We start from the raw sequence: 17,933 nt of genomic DNA on the forward strand, positions 1-17,933 counted from the left end.
AGAATACCAGGATGCGTTGTTGCAGCGAACACATTTGGTTGATTTTATAACGGCTGTTAGTAGTGTTTGTATAGTTCAGATCTGCGAATATAAATGATGTATTATATAAAATGTATATGCAAATCCAGGAAACCACCAACGGCAATGACACCACACGGTTTCGAGGTCATGTGTACAAATCGGTCTGTAGGGTTTATATTTTCTTTGTAATTGGATTCACAGGCAAATATAAATCACTGCAAACTTTTGTATTTAAAGGGAAAATTTACATTACATAATAAATGACTCCTTATGGCGCCACGGTTTCCTATGATCATGAATGCAACACTGGAGGGAACTCTTGGTAGGGATCTCGCCGTGTCCTCACAGCCAGGAAAAGAATTCCATAACATCAGCGTTTCACCTTCACTGTACAGTCCTGGCTTTTTCAAAGCAGTTTCAAATCAGGGGCTGCAAAGTACTCCCCTGGGTCTGAACGCAGCCCAAGAGTTGGAAAAAGGAAGGATACTCATGTTGATGTGAAATACGTTCAGTGCCTCAGGCATGAAGGAACATGTAGAGTAAGACAGATAGAGTTTTGTTATGTTCAAGTCCTTGAAACATGGAATTCTTGCAAAACACAGACTCTGTTAGGTACCATGTATCCGATGGTCCAACAAACCAGACACTGCGCATGTCATCCCTTCGATAGCTCAGTTGGTAGAGCGGAGGACTGTAGGTGTATGGGAACAGGAATCCTTAGGTCGCTGGTTCAATTCCGGCTCGAAGGAGATTTTACAATTCAACTATCTCAAGTGCAGGTGTCGAACTCCAGGCCTCGAGGGCTGCTGTCCTGCTTGTTTCCAACCCTTGATCTAAAGCTTACAGATAACTAAGGTTGAGTAATAAAAGCGTGAAATCCTATTGAATGTAAGTCATCTATTAAGATGCTGAACTGCACTGAGCAAAACCTGTGCTTCAGTGGAAAAAAAAGATACTTTTGCATACAATCTAGACTGTGTGAACAGCTTTAGACTACTTTATGAATGCCCCTAAATATTATATACCAAATATAAAATATAGTGCATGAAGAAAAAAGATTTAGATTTTTTTAAGCATTTAAAGATAATTGTAATAGTTGATATAAAATGTTTATATTACAACAAATATGACAACTACATTGATATTTGAAGTAACCAACAGAAAATATAAAACCAAACTTTCAAAACATTACTTTATATTCACAAGTTTTTAAAAGCCTCAGTTAACGCCAACAATCGGACCGTTTATTGAAATCAAATATAAACAGTGACTATAAAAAAAAAATGCATTGCCAGGTACAACCATACATAGCAGGTATAATGGCTCTGCTCTCTATTAACTACCAGCTTCACTCATATTGTAACTTCATTAGTACACCATCCACTATGTTAGCCATAAATACAAAGATTAAAACATTCAGACATGGTTTTCCTCTTTGTGAGAAAAACTCACTTATATCACAGCCAGTGATAATCTATAATCTAAACTTCAAAAAATAACAGTAACAGCCCTACTCCATTTTTCAGACTTAAGCAGAGGATTCGATTTGTAGCTGGGAAGCGCTGCTGATCAGGTCTTGTGGAAGACTTTTTTGGGCTTCTTGCATCTTTTTCCTGGCCCTCTGAAAGGCCTCTGCAAAAGGAAGAAAGTACCAGTGGAATACTACACACATACAGAGAAGGCTTACATAGCAATTTATAACGAATACAAACAGAAATAACAAATAAAAAAAAGGTTAACTGTTTCCTTGATTTTACATATAACTGGTCTGAAATAATACGATAATGTTAGTCCACATTTTTTAGCTCAGAAAACAAACCAAGCTATAACCAATCCATCCATATCTCACATATGTCAGACTGAAGTGCTAAAAGAAACTTGTATCTCAGCGTGTTGATCTCCCACAGGGTTTAGCTTTCAAACTAATAGCCTAAGCTCAGTGGGTCCTGAAAATCCAGACTTCTTACCCAGGATGGTGCAAACAGCTCCTTGCTGACTAAATCCTCCCAGCTGGTCAAAAACTCTCTGCCTCCTCTTCTTCAACATGGCATTATCAACAAAGGCCCTGCACATGAAATTAAAACTTTTCATGTTATCACTGATGATCATCTGAATGCAAACAAACAGAGGTTTATATTTTCAACACCTGCACTAACATAAAAATAAAATTACAGTGTATTGTAGGACTGTGAAATAGGAGACAGTTGTGAAGTTGTAGATTTGCTGCTGTGTTGAAACTAATAAAGTCTAGCCACTGAAGAAATGTGATAATCTATAACAATGCAGATAATGTAGAGCATACCAATCATATAAGTAGTATATATATCTCTATTAAATGTTAGGTACAATACTTAACAAGTTTATTAGACTACTTGTCATAAAAACAAGAAAACAAACATTTTAGAAATCTGTCAAACACTTGTTTAAAACTAAAAATCAAATTCCTTTTTATTAGACTGGAATTCGTGTTTTCATTTCATTCATAATAATAATAATAATAATAATAATAATAATAATAATAATAATAATAATAATAATACTAACAACAATAATAGTGTGCTTTACTATTTTCAAAATATAATTTCAATTAAATAGCTCACGTAAATTGGTGGTTAACCATTACAAAACATTAGAAAAGATCTTGGTAATTACCAATACTGTTCATTTAGGGCAGCTGTGGCATAAACCTTACATTGGGTGGTGGTGTAATAAATTTGTTAGGCACTCTATGCATGGCTACTTTTTTGAAGCCAGGCTTTACTTACCTGGCTTGCTGAATACAGTTGAGATTAAAAGTGACACTTCCTGAGGTTTCAGTGCAGAAGCCAAAGCGACTCAGCCTCTCCCCCTCCAGCCACACACAGACATACAGACATATTAAAAAATAAAATAAAATAAAAATGATCATATTTAACATAACATAAAACATGTATATAAAACTAGAAGGTTAAAGAATGCCTTCATAATTGTACCAGGAGTTAAATTTATCCACTGCATTTGTAAGGTCTCAAGTATGCACGCATTGCTTTTGATAAAGAATAAATGTAACCAGAACTTATGTTAAGCTGTTGTACGGTACATTTAAATGTTCAACAGATTGTAGTTTAACAAATAAGTAATTCCCTGTTTAATTAAGTAATGCAGTAAGCCTACTGGGTTTATTAATTGTATTATGTAAATAATTTAATTATTAAATGAAGAATTAGAATATGATTTGAATAGGCAAACATTCTAATCAAAGTTTAAGTATTTTCTTTATAATCCAGTGTGGCATTTTAAGCAGCTGTGAAGTTCTGCACTCTTTTATTCATAAAAAAAATAAAATAAAATAAAAATCTTTAAATCTAATCCTCTTTAAGCAAAACAGAAAAATCATACACTTAAATTATGTGTAAACATTTGTCAGATCCATAGAGCCTCTGCAGAGTTTTGACCCTACCTTGAATGTCCCTGGTATTCTGACGTAGCTGTGGTCCTCAAGCTCTGGAGAACCTCCAATAAAGAAGCGCCTGAGCGCAGAAACCGTCCCCATCTGAAGGGGTCTCCATGTGTGGCATGTCATCGTGTGTTTACCTGGTGTGCACACACGTAAATGCAGACAAAACATATAATGCAGGACAATAAAAAGTTATAACTAATCAAAACATTTTTATCTGAAATAAAAATTTTAAAATGTAAAATTTTAATAATTGGAAAAATATATTTTCTAAATGTTAACTTAAGCTCCAACATTTGGCTGATTAAAGTTGATGAACAGGACATCTTAACCAAAGATTATTCATTTTAGTCATTTCTAAGCAAAAATGCTACATACATAGGGCATGCATATTTATAATATAGGGTAAATTAACTGAACTGGGTTTGGGACGGCCGTTTATTCTGAATGTGTAATCTTAGGATATGAGAAATTATCAATATATTTTCTTCCCTAATTTCAATCCATCAGTTTTCCAGTACACATAGCATACCAGGCATGGCAGGAAACAGCAGATATCCATAGCCTTCAGTTCGATAACGCTGCCAGGAGTCCAGTGAAAGAACCTTGAAGTAGAGCACTGGCCACTGAGGGACTGAGTCTGAAATTAGAAACAAGAAACTTGTGTCAGTTTAACCTTTTAAAACAGTGAATCACCTAAAGACAATTATCTGTTACTGATACTAACGGTCACTCTCTTTTTCGGTCATGTAGAAAGCCTCGAAGTTGAAGGGGTAGCTAAAGAAAGCTATGTTTTCCTGTTAGCCGAAAGAACATACAGAGTTTAACATATCTCATCAAACAGCCATGCTGTCAATATATTGAACAAATAGTTCTTTTCAATACACACCTTCCCTAATGTTTTAGTCCGACAGGTCTGGGTAACCCCTGACATAGACTGGAATGGCCGGCTGGACCAATCTTAAATAACAACAACAACAACAACAATAATAATAACAATAATAATAATAATAATAATAATTTAGGCTGAATTGGCAAATTAAATGCAATGAATTCATTATAAAGTGCACAGTGCATCTGCATACTGGAAGTATCACATGTGACTCACTGTTGGGCAGTTCCATAAAGAAGTGGATGTACAAGTTATCATATTCAAAGCCTTGAGCTGAGACTGGGCAGAGAGAAGAACAAAAAAAGGACATTTGAATGATAAAGTCTGTTTTTTTTCCCAAAGTATCTGTAAAAATGGGCATGGTATTTCTACTCACCTATCTCTCCATTCATCATGTAACGCAGAATACCTAGAGGAGGCTACAGGAATAAAATCTAGTAAGAAAACAGACAATTTGTGACTATATACTGTGACCTTAGGTGTCCTACCATTTCAAAGTCCTGTCCCACGAGGCTATTTAAGTAATCCTTGTGCCTTATGTACAGCTACAAAGAGAGAAAGGTTGATGTATTTGTGTGATTAGACCTGTTATTTGACTATACTTTTTCTGAAGCCTGAAAAAATAAGCATGAAGATGAACTCACATCTTTGTACATGTTCTGCTCCCTGACCTTGTCCTCAGGTTTCATAGGTGCCGATACATTCTCAACAGTGAGACGCCAAACTTCTCTCCTCTCCCCCTCTGTCACAATCCTGCACAACAACACAAACATCACACCAGCTTTGCATTTAATTCATCACTTTCTGACATGATATTTTGCTGTCTTTTCAGTTAGTATCAAACATAATAACTTATCAGTGAGAACTTGAGCTATGCATCTCCACTGATGCTGAAGACTTGCCTGTAGGGCTCTTTGCCTTTGTTAAAATCAGGTTTTACAATCACTGTTCCACAGCCATCGGTTTTTATAGTTGCCAGCAAACATTCATTTTCTTTCTGGCCCAGCCTGAGGAAAAAAAAAAAAAACACAAACCGAAAAGTCACATAAGAAACACTGAATAAATCAACCCTAGTAATAGGAGAACAAGAAGAAAAATGCCTGACAGACTGAAAGTTTTCCTAACTCCTTCACATTGTGCTGCAAGACAAGCTGCCCCTCGAAAAGCTAAAACAAGCAGGGCCTACACTGCATAATGGATTTCTCTGATCTGAGAGACAGCAAAGTCACCAACACAGGGTACAGACTACATGTTCTAAGAAAGTGAAGCCTAATAAATGAAGACTAACTTTTTCTGCATTTTCTATGAGAGATCAAAAGTGTGAACGAAGCCGACTCCTTTACCTTCCACTGGCACCCAGGTCCCCCATGATGTGCATGGTCTGCATGACATTATTGACCACATGCCTGTTCCTCACAAACTCCTCTGTTGGCTCCCAGTTGATGATTTTTGACTTTGGGACACTGGAATCCCTGCAAAGCATGCCAGCCAATAATATAGCATTACTTTTTACATGTTTATACCTAGAGTTAGGATTCTATCCTATTTTTATGTCTTGACTTTCATTAGGAAAAGAATCATTAGGTGGATTATAATGGATTTAGACAGGAAGATAAATAGAAAATAATACACAGAATGTAATGAGGAAAGACAAACGTAGGCTTTTAATCAATCTGAAAACATAGTTTCACCCACATGGTGCGTCTTTCTTGACGTCTGTGTCTCACACTGGCCATCCTCTCAGCCAGGAAGGTTGGGTTGGATTTGGTGGTAAATATGTCAGTAGCATGCTGCTGTGAGGGCCACAAGGTCACAAGAAACACACAAATACAGTTAGAGAAGCTGGAACTGCACAGTTTGGGGTCTTAGATTTATTTTGCACAAATAAATAAAAATTAGAAATCTGCAAAGCTGGTTGCTTTTGGAGAGAAAAGTCTAGACCATGTGTAGCAAATAAGGTGTCAAACTATCAGAATTATCAAAAAAAAAAAAATCTGTCAGGGAAAGTACTGTGAGCAGAGCCATCACAGACAGCATGCTTACTTTCTCCATCCTGACAGGTACAGTAAAACAGTCAGGACAAACAGCAGCTTGAAAAGTATTATAGAGAGCCTTCGAGAACACTGGTTGCAGTCTGCCCTCCATATCATCACAATATGCCACCAGAATCATGAGGAAGGCTGCCAGCATCATCATTACTAACCTCTCCCACCCTCAACATCACCTGTTCAGTAAGTATGAGCAATTATGCACCATTATGCACTGAAACTATATGGATGTATCATTCATTTGCACTATGAACTGTATGATGTACTCTATACGTCCTTGTACTAAAAATACACCTTACAGATAGGTACACCTGCACTTTGGATACACTGCACTACATTTTTATATTTAATGTGTTGCATGTTCCCTGCAAATTTGAAATTATGGCCATTATTGGGCACAAAAAGTTCAAAAACAATCATGATAGGGCCTAATGTGGCCACTAAATGAGTGGTTAAAAGGATTACTTTTGAACTTTGCTGGCAGGCATGTCTTATGAGACATGGTGAGCCACAAAACTTTACTTGATAGATCTGTGTAAGGTTTTTAAGGATAGCCAGACTGTGCTATGCCACAAATACCAAGCACAGCACACAGAGGACTGCAAAAAGCCTTTACAGTAAACACATCCATTTGGTTACATGATAAAGGGATACACTCATAGGTGATAAATACTGTAACTGCTTCTAAACCTACAACATGTTTTTGGTCCAAATCTAGCCGTTAGTGTGTCCCATTTAAATATATTTATTAAAAGAAAACATTACTTTTGGAATACCTCTGCAAATATGCTTGTCGTGTTGGACAAATACAGTGAGAATACAGTGCAACCTACCAGCTGATGTAATGGAAGGCAGCTGGTGTAGCGGTCATGATCGGTGTATGTGAAAATTCTGCGATTGCGTCGACCCTTGCCCCTGTTGAGGGCTTTGACTTCTGTGTGGTACTGACGGTCCAGAGGGGTCTGACATGCTGCTTCGTTCTGGAACAGCTCCATTTCATACTGGAATCACAGACAGTCACTGAAATGTAAAGTAATAACGTCCAGTGTCCAGTTTTAAATAGTAAACATTTCAATTGTTTTCAATATAATTTGTAGTGAGAGTAGGATGTTAAATATTCAAAATTCTACCTGACTGAAGAATTTCTCCTGCCAGCCAACCACTAGCTCCTCTTCGTTATCACCTGATGTCAGAGTAGCATAAATGTCAAGATATTAAAATAAGCCTCAAAGAAAAGAGCCATCCTAATATGGGCAAATACAAGTGCCCCGCCCCAGTTCAGAACACCATTAATAAATAATTAATTATAATAGAGGCTTTAATGAAGAAATTGTATCAATTATGTCAATTTTTCAGGTGCTGCAGCCTGAGGTTGCTTCCAGACAACTTGTGCTATTAATACATACAGAATGTGAATTAAGTTATGGTTGGAATACTATTCAGTTATACGTTTTTGCAGGTACAGCCAGTTTCTGAGGAAAAATAAGAGAACTTTGTTCTCAGAATTTAAGAACAAAAAGAGGAAAGAGAAAATGAGGAAAGATGACTGATCATTTTCAACACCAAGGACTGTTCAGCAAGTGACATTGAAACACAGAAAGAATGCTAATAATGTTGTGTTGTTATTTATGAGCTAAGTTTGAAGGCTAAACGTTGGAAGTATTTTAGAACAGCTTGGACTGGTGCAGAACAGGCTGTAGTATTAAAGTTTACTCAGGGCGACTAATTGCCAATTTAAATATAGCACTCTTTTTTATTTCATGCAAAGTCCACCTTTATACCAGCTTTAAACTGGCTAGAGGTTTGAGCTATGTAGCCATAATAACTCATGCAACATCCTCAGTAAACTTCAAGGCCTGCAAATGATCACAGCTTGAACATAAATTTTAAAACCAAGCAGAAAAGCTGGAAATCACGGGTTGACTCAACACTAACCAAGCAAAAAAGAAGTAGTTTCTCACTGTAATTTTACCTGTCTGGCCTTGTGATGACAGTGTTTCCAGTTCAATTGCTCCTCTGTCTTGCCGGGACAGAAACTGCTGCTGGAGATGCTGAGAGAGAGCTGATGTGGAGGTCACTCTCTCTATGCGCACCCTAAAGGACGTGAAGAAATGGAAATAAAGCGTGGAAACAACGTGTCTTGACGTTAACACATATGTTTGTAGACGTAGATTTCTAATCTTCACATTCTTTCCTTAAAACAGTGAAAGTAGTGGAATAGTTTGGTGAAAAAAACAGCTCAAATTTTTCTCATCTCGGTCTCAGTAATACTCATTTTCTTTATGAGTTGTCCTTCAATACTCGTATAAAATAAGATCTAATACAACCATAGGCTACTTACTTTATTTTCAAGTTTTTGATAGCATCCCGGGACCGATAGACAGCTTCTCCGGTGTCTGTGTTCCAGCAGTCTGTCATGACTATTTAGCGGTGAGATGTTAGCTACTCCCGTAGCACTTTTTATTAGCTGCAGTTAGCGCACACACACACACACACACACACACACACACACACGCCCTTGTGCAGATACTTTCATTTCGTAAAGAAAGCCATTAGTCAAAGGTGTAAATGTAAGCAGTAAAAAATGTGTATATATATGTGTATAAAAATATAAATCGAAACACTTGTGGACAAAGCGAGGCAAATTGGTAGTTGTCGTTGCCATAGAGATAAACGATGTTCTTCTTCTTCTAGATTTTTGCGGTTTGAACACCAGATTACAGCAGCATTATCGCCACCTATTGACCAAAGCTCGAAAGGGTTGAGTCTGTTCATCTGGACTTTTTTTTTTTTAATAGACTTTATTGACAAAACACAAAGTACAAATATAAATGAACAAAACATAATGTCAGGGGGTTTAGTGTAAAAACAAATAGATCCAGTCAAGAAAAAAATCACATAATATTTAATAAGAAGCATTAGTTTATGGTTTCAAAAGCTTTTATATTTTGGGAAAGTTGTATAGTTTTGACTTATGGTTTGGTTTCATTTAAAAAGCATTTTAAAGTATGGTTTTGCGATAGAAAATTTGGATTTATGTATATGAAATTTAGCCATTAGGATAAGTAAGTTAATCAAATAAAATTCGTTTGCCCTGCCCGCAGGGTAATTAAAGAAACAAAATTGATCTGGACATAGCGTTTTCAATAGGAGAAACGTTTCGTCACTCATCCAAGTGACTTTTTCAGTCTTACCTGACTGCAGGATCCCCCAACTTTATAAACAGTACATTTGCACAAAAACTGAAACCAGCTCATTGACCAAATGTAAATGAAAAAGAAAACAAGACATGGATAAGTTCAAATCGAGTCAAAATTTCCACATATAAACCAGACAATTTGAGCTTCAGACAGTATTTTTGTGTGTATTTTATATATGTTTTAAACAATTAAAATCGTTTGAAACAGTTTAAAAAAAAGTTTAATAAAATTAAAACGAGAAAAGATTAATGATTAATTTAAAAATGATGAAAGACTAACAAGATTTTTTTATGACTGTCTTTTTGCGTCAGCTTCTTCTTCTTCTTTTTTCAAAATATTTACATCTACCCCGAGGGAACACCTGGGGGCGGTAGTGGTTTGCTCTCGCTGTGGCTGTGTACCATTCGTTGTGCGTTGGCTCCCTCTACTGGTACACGCCTCATTCAAATGTCACCTCACATTTAAAATTGCAGGGTGTCTTTACACTGTCATATCCCCTAGTTAGATTTCTTCAGAGACCTGAAAATCGCTGTGATTATTCACCAAAGCCTGCTGAGTCTTACAGTGAAAGAATGACGTCAACGTATAGCATCATCGGTTACTTTAATTATGTTTGGTTTTGGTTTTGTTTTTAAATCAAATCCTACAAAACAGGACCACTGTGGCACAAAACCTCTCACACACTAACACAAACTCTTTATACAGATACAGAGCTTTACATGTAAAAATAAGGCAGACAAAAATGCATAAAACACAAGCTATCAACAGATTGTTGGTGGACACCATGTCACTTTATTTTGTTTTAATCTTGTTTCTTTTTGGTGTAGTCTCATTAAACCAAATGTTTATAAAATGACCACTTTTATTAGGAACACTGGCTGAAAATCCACCGTCAGTGATAAAGAGTAGACATCAGAAGCAAAGTTCTGTCAACATCGTCACACCTGCCACCCTCAAGTGGAGGTGGCAGAGAGGAGGCACTTGGAGTTTTGGTCGAGAAAGTGTCCGCGTGACTGAGTCCTGTCCCAGCTCTGCTTCAAGGTCTGTCGGTCCAGCTTGTTGAGGGCCTGAGAGCAAAGACGGATATCCTGGACCAGCTCTGACAAACTGTCCAGGTCTTGACTCTCCCAGGGGCCAGAGACCTGACAACCTGCAGGTTAAGCAACAAAGAAACATTTTATTTCATATCCATAATTTCCATTTCCGCCCCCTATAAATATTTGACATCCAAATGTAGCCTATTAGCTAGCATCCAGTAATGTTTTCTGCTCCATAAAATGGAAAATTAATTCACAACTAATCTGTTTTTTTAAATCTTTAAACCACACTTCTATATTGTAATGTCTGTGTTTGTACTCATCAAGCAACACCTCTGTGCATACGTGCTAAATGTTCAAACTTAGAAATGTGTCAAAAGGAAACAGACTCACAGCAAGAAGCAAACTGTTGACAAGTACAACTTTGCACAGGTGATAAAAACATCAAAGAAATCCAAAATGTGGTTTAGTGTGAAACAGTGAATCTAAGAATAGCTTTAGAAAAAAAAAGGAACTCCATGGAGTATCTCCAAGTTCAGACACATGCATACCTTCGAGGTTTAGAAGTGTCAGTGGTCGACGGACCTCTCTGACAGACGCCAGGATGTTGTGAAGTCCCGCTGATGTAAGAGACGGATTTCCAGACAGATTCAGACTCACCAGTGTGGGACACGACGAGAGGCACCTGTGAAATAATAATAAAAAGTCCAACAGGCCAGTAAAGAGTGACAATTTAAACAACACGAGTAATAACTGAGCCGTAGAAATGACGCCCTCACACACAAACCTCGCCAAGGTAGCTACACTGCTGTCTGTCAGCCCATTTGCAGCCAGGCTCAGGTGGGTCAGGGAGCACTCGTCCTGCAAAAACACAAACGTCTTAACCTGATCGCACAGTTATATCTTTAGATAATAAATGACATTGCATGATTTTTGCGTGCACACCTGTGACAGGACTTTGGCGAGGTGTTCCAGTGCCGGGTAATCAGCAGGGCCTCTGCAGACAGCCGACAGGTCCACGTGTGTGAGGCAGTGGAGGGGCAGAGTCTTTAAAACCAGCTCAAAGCCGGTGGAGCCCAGGGAATTGTGGGACAGGCACACTGCTTTCAAATGGCCTGTGCCTGAACGTTCAGAAGATGTAAAGTTAGTTGCAGTTTTGCTTATGGGTGGGAGTTCAGTGAAGCTTGAGTCACCTGTGAGCGTGCTGGCTAGCAGCAGTCGATGCTGCTGAAGGAAACGAGCAGTGAGGCCGCAGGCCTGCAGGGACAGCTTGGCTAGCACAGGGCAGCAGGACAGCAGACAGGACAGAGACTCAGACACGCCGTCCCCCAGTGGGTTCATACTGAGGTCCAGCTCCTCCAGGCACTTGGAGTGGAAACGAGAAGAAAAAGCAAATGATCACGAGAGCCAGTCCTCTCTGACAGATATCATTGATACGAATCAGGTTAGCTTGTTATTATGATCTAAGGGCGTTATTAAGACCAGAGGTAGTTCAATACAGGCTAGAAGGTAAACCTGGAGCTGCCAATATTGGCGAGCTGAGGCCCTTACTGGGAATGCAGGTGCACTCTCTGTCCCTTTAAAGCATTAACAGCCTTCTCCAGGCCGTCCCCTGTAATTCAGTTGGAGGAGATGTCCAGCAGCTGCATACAAGGCATGCTGAGCGTTGTGGCAATCAGCTCAGGGAGAAGGTCGTCAGACATACGGTTGCCAGAAATTCGCAGCTCGGCGAGGCTGGCCTGGAGTTCCAGGGCACGGAGGAGCGGGCCGAGGGAAGAGGCGGCCAAACCGAGTCCACACACTGACACGGAGGAACCCCGGTCCTGAACCTCACATAGCCGGGAGACACGCTTGTTCTCATCTACAGGTAGAAAGAGACGGTACTTCATAACGGAATACAAAAATGCACATGTGTGCGTTTTATAATGCGTTTCCTCTGTGTTGCTCACCCACTGCCAGACTTTGACAGGCCTTCTTGTATCGCTCAGGGAGAGGAGGGAGATCCCACGAGCAAACTTCAGCCAGAACCTGCAACACAAACCCATCAGTTATACTGCACTGGTGCTGGAAAGTGACGCCAAGGATTCAATCCCAAAAACTGTGATTCCTTCAATGTCCCCTGGAAGCTGGCTCCAAAAGCAAGTCAGCATCCAGTCTGTGGATCACAAGGTTTAAAACTACTTAAAAACACACACAAACACAACAAAGTAACTCCACCGTGTGTCTATCCGGTCTTTAAGTGATGACGTGATGAATCCTGCTTCTGGGCCCAAACTATTTTTTTTTCTTCTTTTTTTTTTTTTTTTACTTTATTTATCACATTTTAGACATACAGTCAAGTAAAACAGGAATCACATAAAAGATAGCATTGTGGTATTACAATGAGGAACAAAGAGAGTGACAGGGACAGTGAGACAAAAGTGAGTACAAAAAATAAAATAAATTAAGGGGAACATAAATAAACAAAAGTTTGCAAGAGCCAAAATCAAGTTAGCAGTTTCAAACAGTTACAGATGTTAACAGTCTTGAGAGCCTTAGTGTTTTTTGATGAGGAGATTGTCCTTATATATTGTGCAAGTTCCATTTTTAATACAAGAAGTTCAGGCTTTCTGCCGAGGACTTTGCTTTTTTGCATATGAAATTTTGCCAAAAATAAAACAAATTTACAAAGAAGAAAGCATCATTGTCCTTGTCTTTAAAATTATAATAGCCAAAGATAACATCCTTGTAGTATAGTTGAAGATTAGGGAGAACAGAGTCAGTAATAAACTGGTGGAAATCCTTCCAAAATTTACATGTAAATTTACATGACCAAAACAAATGAGAAACTGTTTCAGGTTTCTCTTGACAGAAGGTACAATTTATATTTATTTCAGCCATAAATTTGGAAAAATATTGTTTGGTGGGGTAAAACTTATGAATCAATTTAAAGGAAATCTCTTTAATTTTGTTGGTTAAGAAAAACCTTTGTGGTAAAGTCCAAACTATTTTCCATTCAATATCTGTTACAAAATTGGCCCAATAAAATATGGCTGATGGAACAGAGACCATTGCATCCTGAAAGAGAGATCTTATTTTGGTATTTATAGACTTATGAGAGGAAAAGCAAACACTGCCAAGAGAAGAATGTAACACATCTGGGGGAGTGACCTGTAGTGGAGCACTGTGGGAGCTTCTGAGTAACATGGACAGACCAGATGGGATGGCATCGAACACTATTGAGAATTCTTTAGGCGTTATCTGTACATTGTATCTCCTGAGGAATTCAGAGTAATTATATAGGAGTCCATCTTCTCTATATAACTGACTAACCAAGATTATTCCATTATTAAACCAGTTATTTAAAAAAAGAGTTTTATTTTTATAAATAATATTGCAGTTATTCCAAATAAAACAGTTTTGTGGAGAGAAATTGTGTTTGTAAATCAGTGCCCATGCCAAAAGAATTTGTTGATGAAAGTGAGAAAGTTTCAGTGGTATTTTTGGAATACTATAATTGCAGAGCAGTAGGAAGTTAAGGCTGCCTAAATTAGAGAACACATGATGTGAGATAAAGTTCCAGATAGAATTGGGAATTTTTAAATACTTTTTAATCCAGTTTATTTTAAAGGTGTTGTTAAGAGCACCGAAATCAATAAAATTTATACCTCCTTTATCATATGAATTTAAAGCTACTGATTTACGCAAGTAGTGAGTTTTGTTTTTCCATAAAAATTGTATAATAATTTGTTAATTGACTTACAGGTTGTATTATCAACATGTAGTGACTGGGCTGTAGTGAACGGCATTACAGAAGGATTGACCAAATCCAAATTTATTTAAAGCAGTAAAAATAAACTCATGCTCTAAGGAGTCGAACGCCTTGTAAAAATCTAAAAAAAGAATAAGACTATCATCCTGTACAAGTTCTGGGTAATCTATTATGTCTAAAATTAATCTTATATTGTTTGAGATATGACGATTCTGCATGAATCCAGACTGACTCTCATCAATAACTTTATCTAATACAGGTTTCATTCTATAAGCCAGAATTTGTGCCAATATCTTATAATCATTATTCAGTAAAGAGATTGGTCGCCAATTGTCTAAGAGCAAAGGATCCTTTCTTAGTTTTGGAATAAGGGTGATCAAACCTTGACATAAAGTAGGAAGGAGTGCACCTCTATCCATACTTTCCTTAAAAACTTATAAAAGAAACGGGGCTAAACTGTCAGCGAACTGTTTGTAAAACTCGGCAGTAAGGCCGTCAGTTCCAGGTGATTTGTTAATCTTTAGATGTTTTTATAGCATCTGCAACCTCGATCAAAGAAATTGATCTGTCGCAAAGCTGACTATCCTCCTCATTCAGCTGAGTAATTTTGTCTAAAGAATTTAAAAAAGTCAGACAAGCTTCAGGGCAATAACTAGAAGAATAAAGTTTTCAATAAAAGTTTGAACAATATTTTGCTATGGTATCCTTATCATTAGAAATTGTCCCATTAATATTTAGTTGTAGGATGGAGTTGGTGTTATGATGCTTTTCAAGTCTGAAAAAATAGGCTGAATTCTGCTCTCCATCTTCGAGCCATTTTCTGCGAGACCAAATAAATGCTCTGTCAGCTTTGCGTTTGTAAATCTCATCTAGCCTATGCTGCAGGTCAACCAGTTCTATCTTATCAGATTCACTGAGGGTGTCTATTGGTTTGGAAGTAAGGCATGTGATCTTTTGTATCACTTGCATCTCATCAAATCTTTTTTTGCCAAATCACTGCTATATTTTCTAAAGAATTTTCCAATTTCATATTTCAAAAGTTCCCAGTTGCTACAAAATGTATTATCTGTGAGAGCTTTATTCCAATAAAGTTTAATGAATCTCTGAACTTCACAACTCACTTCTTTATGCAAGAATGGTACTATTTAGCTTCCAGTAAGAGGTTTTAGTGATTGGGGAGGATGACAACGGGATTGATAAGCTAACCATTTTGTGGTCTGAGAGTGGTGTAGGATAAATATCCGTTTTAACTTTTTCTAAATCTTTTGAGATAAGCCAATAATCGATACGGTTTGAGTCTTATTACACCATGTATAAGCTATCTGAGACGAATGAGAATCCCTCCAAGAATCGAATAAAGTTGAATCTTTGTGCAAACAGTCTTATGAATGAGTTAGAGTCTGAACTTCTAGAAGGCCATCTGTCCAAATAGCTGTTAAACACTGTATTAAAGTCTCCACCAAAAATAATGAAAGAATTGGGATATATATAGATAACCAACGCAGTAGGCGCTCCTCCAACCTATCAAAATATAGTTTATTCTCCCTCTGACAGTTAAAACCATACACATTGACTAAAATATAGATAGAGTGTGCAGCCTCAACTATTAGAAAAATGTAATGACCATCTTTATCTATGTCAGAATTCAAGATTTTACCATTAAATCTTCCTTTAAGTATGCAAACACCAGCAGCATGCTCTGTACCATGGGACATCCACAGATCATCTCCCCATTGCGATCTCCAAAATGTTTTTTCTTGTTCTGTTGAATGAGACTCTTGTATAAAACAGAAATCTGAGTTGAACTGCTTGCAAAACAAAAAAATAGCCTTACATTTAACATTGTTTCTTAAACCTCTTGCATTTAAAGAAATAACCGACAGAGACATAAGGATAGTAACAAAAATTAAAGGTGACAAATAAGAAAAAGCTTAGACCAAGTAAATGAAGAAAAGTTGAATTGGGAACCTGGTCACTTGAGAGAGTCCTATATAAGATGAGAACTGCAACCCCTGAGTAAGAAAATTGTGAACTTGAATAATAATAGGAATACAATAGCCTAAAACAATAAAACCAATGTACTACGTACGGTGCGTACTATAAGTACGAGAAGTGCGGAAGTGAGAGGCTTGTGAAATGGGACGGTCTAGCCTGTTCAGGTTACCTAGCAACCATGATACTAACCGCAAGAAACGTTACATACAGCTTTGTTTGACATAAATGAAGGAGAAAAAATGTTTTGTTGTTCATTCGTTTTTGTCATGACATCACTTTGAATAGTTGAGTATCTGAGGCTGAGACCACGGGACTGTAAAACATGATAGTTGGGCTTCATTTCTGTACTGAACAGTCATTTTAAGATTAGTTAGGAAATAACAATTAGCTAATGTTGTTCATGAGACTAAAATCATCTCACTGTGGTAATATAAATATAATATGGCCAATATTATATGTATTTTCAGATTATTATGATATATGTATGTATCTATATATATACATACAGTGGCTTGCAAAAGTATTCAGCCCCCTTGAACTTTCCCACATTTTGTCACATTGCAGCCACAAACATGAATCAATTTTATTGGAATTCCACGTGAAAGACCAATACAAAGTGGTGCACACGTGAGAAGTGGAACGAAAATCATACATGATTCCAAACATTTTTTACAAATAAATAACTGAAAAGTGGAGTGTGCGTAATTATTCAGCCCCCTGAGTCAATACTTTGTAGAACCACCTCTTGCTGCAATTACAGCTGCCAGTCTTTTAGGGTATGTCTCTACCAGCTTTGCACATCTAGAGACTGAAATTCTTGCCCATTCTTCTTTGCAAAACAGCTCCACAGCTGCCCTGTGATGGCCTCAGAGGTTGTCTAAGAGAATATTGGGAGCAACAACACCATGAAGTCCAAAGAACACACCAGACAGGTCAGGGATAAAGTTATTGAGAAATTTAAAGCAGGCTTAGGCTACAAAAAGATTTCCCAAGCCTTGAACATCCCACGGAGCACTGTTCAAGCGATCATTCAGAAATGGAAGGAGTATGGCACAACTGTAAACCTACCAAGACAAGGCCGTCCACCTAAACTCACAGGCCAAACAAGGAGAGCGCTGATCAGAAATGCAGCCAATAGGCCCATGGTGACTCTGGACGAGCTGCAGAGATCTACAGCTCAGGCGGGGGAATCTGTCCATAGGACAACTATTAGTCGTGCACTGCACAAAGTTGGCCTTTATGGAAGAGTGGCAAGAAGAAAGCCATTGTTAACAGCAAACCATAAGAAGTCCCGTTTCCAGTTTGCCACAAGCCATGTGGGGGACACAGCAAACATGTGGAAGAAGGTGCTCTGGTCAGATGAGACCAAAATGGAACTTTTTGGCCAAAATGCAAAACGCTGTGTGTGGCGGAAAACTAACACTGCACATCACTCTGAACACACCATCCCCACTGTCAAATATGGTGGTGGCAGCATCATGCTCTGGGGGTGCTTCTCTTCAGCAGGGACAAGGAAGCTGGTCAGAGTTGATGGGAAGATGGATGGAGCCAAA

The 17,933-nt window shown here is 38.0% G+C and overlaps 1 protein-coding gene, 1 non-coding gene and 1 pseudogene across 5 annotated transcripts; 1 reads left to right on the top strand and 2 right to left on the bottom strand.

Moving 5' to 3' along the window:
• Window positions 1-681: 681 nt before the first annotated feature.
• Window positions 682-770, top strand: trnay-gua (transfer RNA tyrosine (anticodon GUA)). The gene is given in 2 exon segments: window positions 682-718; window positions 735-770. It is a non-coding gene; the product is annotated as a tRNA-Tyr (tRNA).
• Window positions 771-1,242: 472 nt separating this feature from the next.
• Window positions 1,243-9,055, bottom strand: mks1 (MKS transition zone complex subunit 1). Of its 4 annotated transcripts, none has more exons than XM_063486510.1 (18): window positions 8,739-9,055; window positions 8,370-8,491; window positions 7,528-7,580; window positions 7,231-7,398; window positions 6,045-6,139; window positions 5,693-5,821; window positions 5,252-5,356; window positions 4,994-5,102; window positions 4,838-4,894; window positions 4,726-4,768; window positions 4,566-4,628; window positions 4,347-4,417; window positions 4,185-4,254; window positions 3,990-4,097; window positions 3,461-3,594; window positions 2,787-2,869; window positions 1,989-2,086; window positions 1,243-1,653 (listed from the first exon to the last, which is right to left on the bottom strand). In XM_063486510.1, exons 1-18 carry the CDS (start codon window positions 8,813-8,815, stop codon window positions 1,550-1,552), a joined length of 1,689 nt encoding a protein of 562 aa, XP_063342580.1. In that variant the 5' UTR covers window positions 8,816-9,055; the 3' UTR covers window positions 1,243-1,549. The 4 variants fall into 4 exon arrangements, with proteins under 4 accessions (XP_063342580.1, XP_063342581.1, XP_063342579.1 ...); XM_063486511.1 differs by having other exon boundaries at window positions 5,021-5,102; window positions 6,045-6,142; XM_063486509.1 differs by having other exon boundaries at window positions 6,045-6,142.
• A 1,378-nt stretch (window positions 9,056-10,433) lies between these two features.
• Window positions 10,434-16,111, bottom strand: LOC134637873 (tonsoku-like protein; annotated as a pseudogene).
• Window positions 16,112-17,933: the final 1,822 nt, after the last annotated feature.

The sequence above is a fragment of the Pelmatolapia mariae genome, linkage group LG10_11, assembly GCF_036321145.2.
Source record: "Pelmatolapia mariae isolate MD_Pm_ZW linkage group LG10_11, Pm_UMD_F_2, whole genome shotgun sequence".
In the NCBI taxonomy this organism is placed as follows: Eukaryota; Metazoa; Chordata; class Actinopteri; order Cichliformes; family Cichlidae; genus Pelmatolapia; species Pelmatolapia mariae.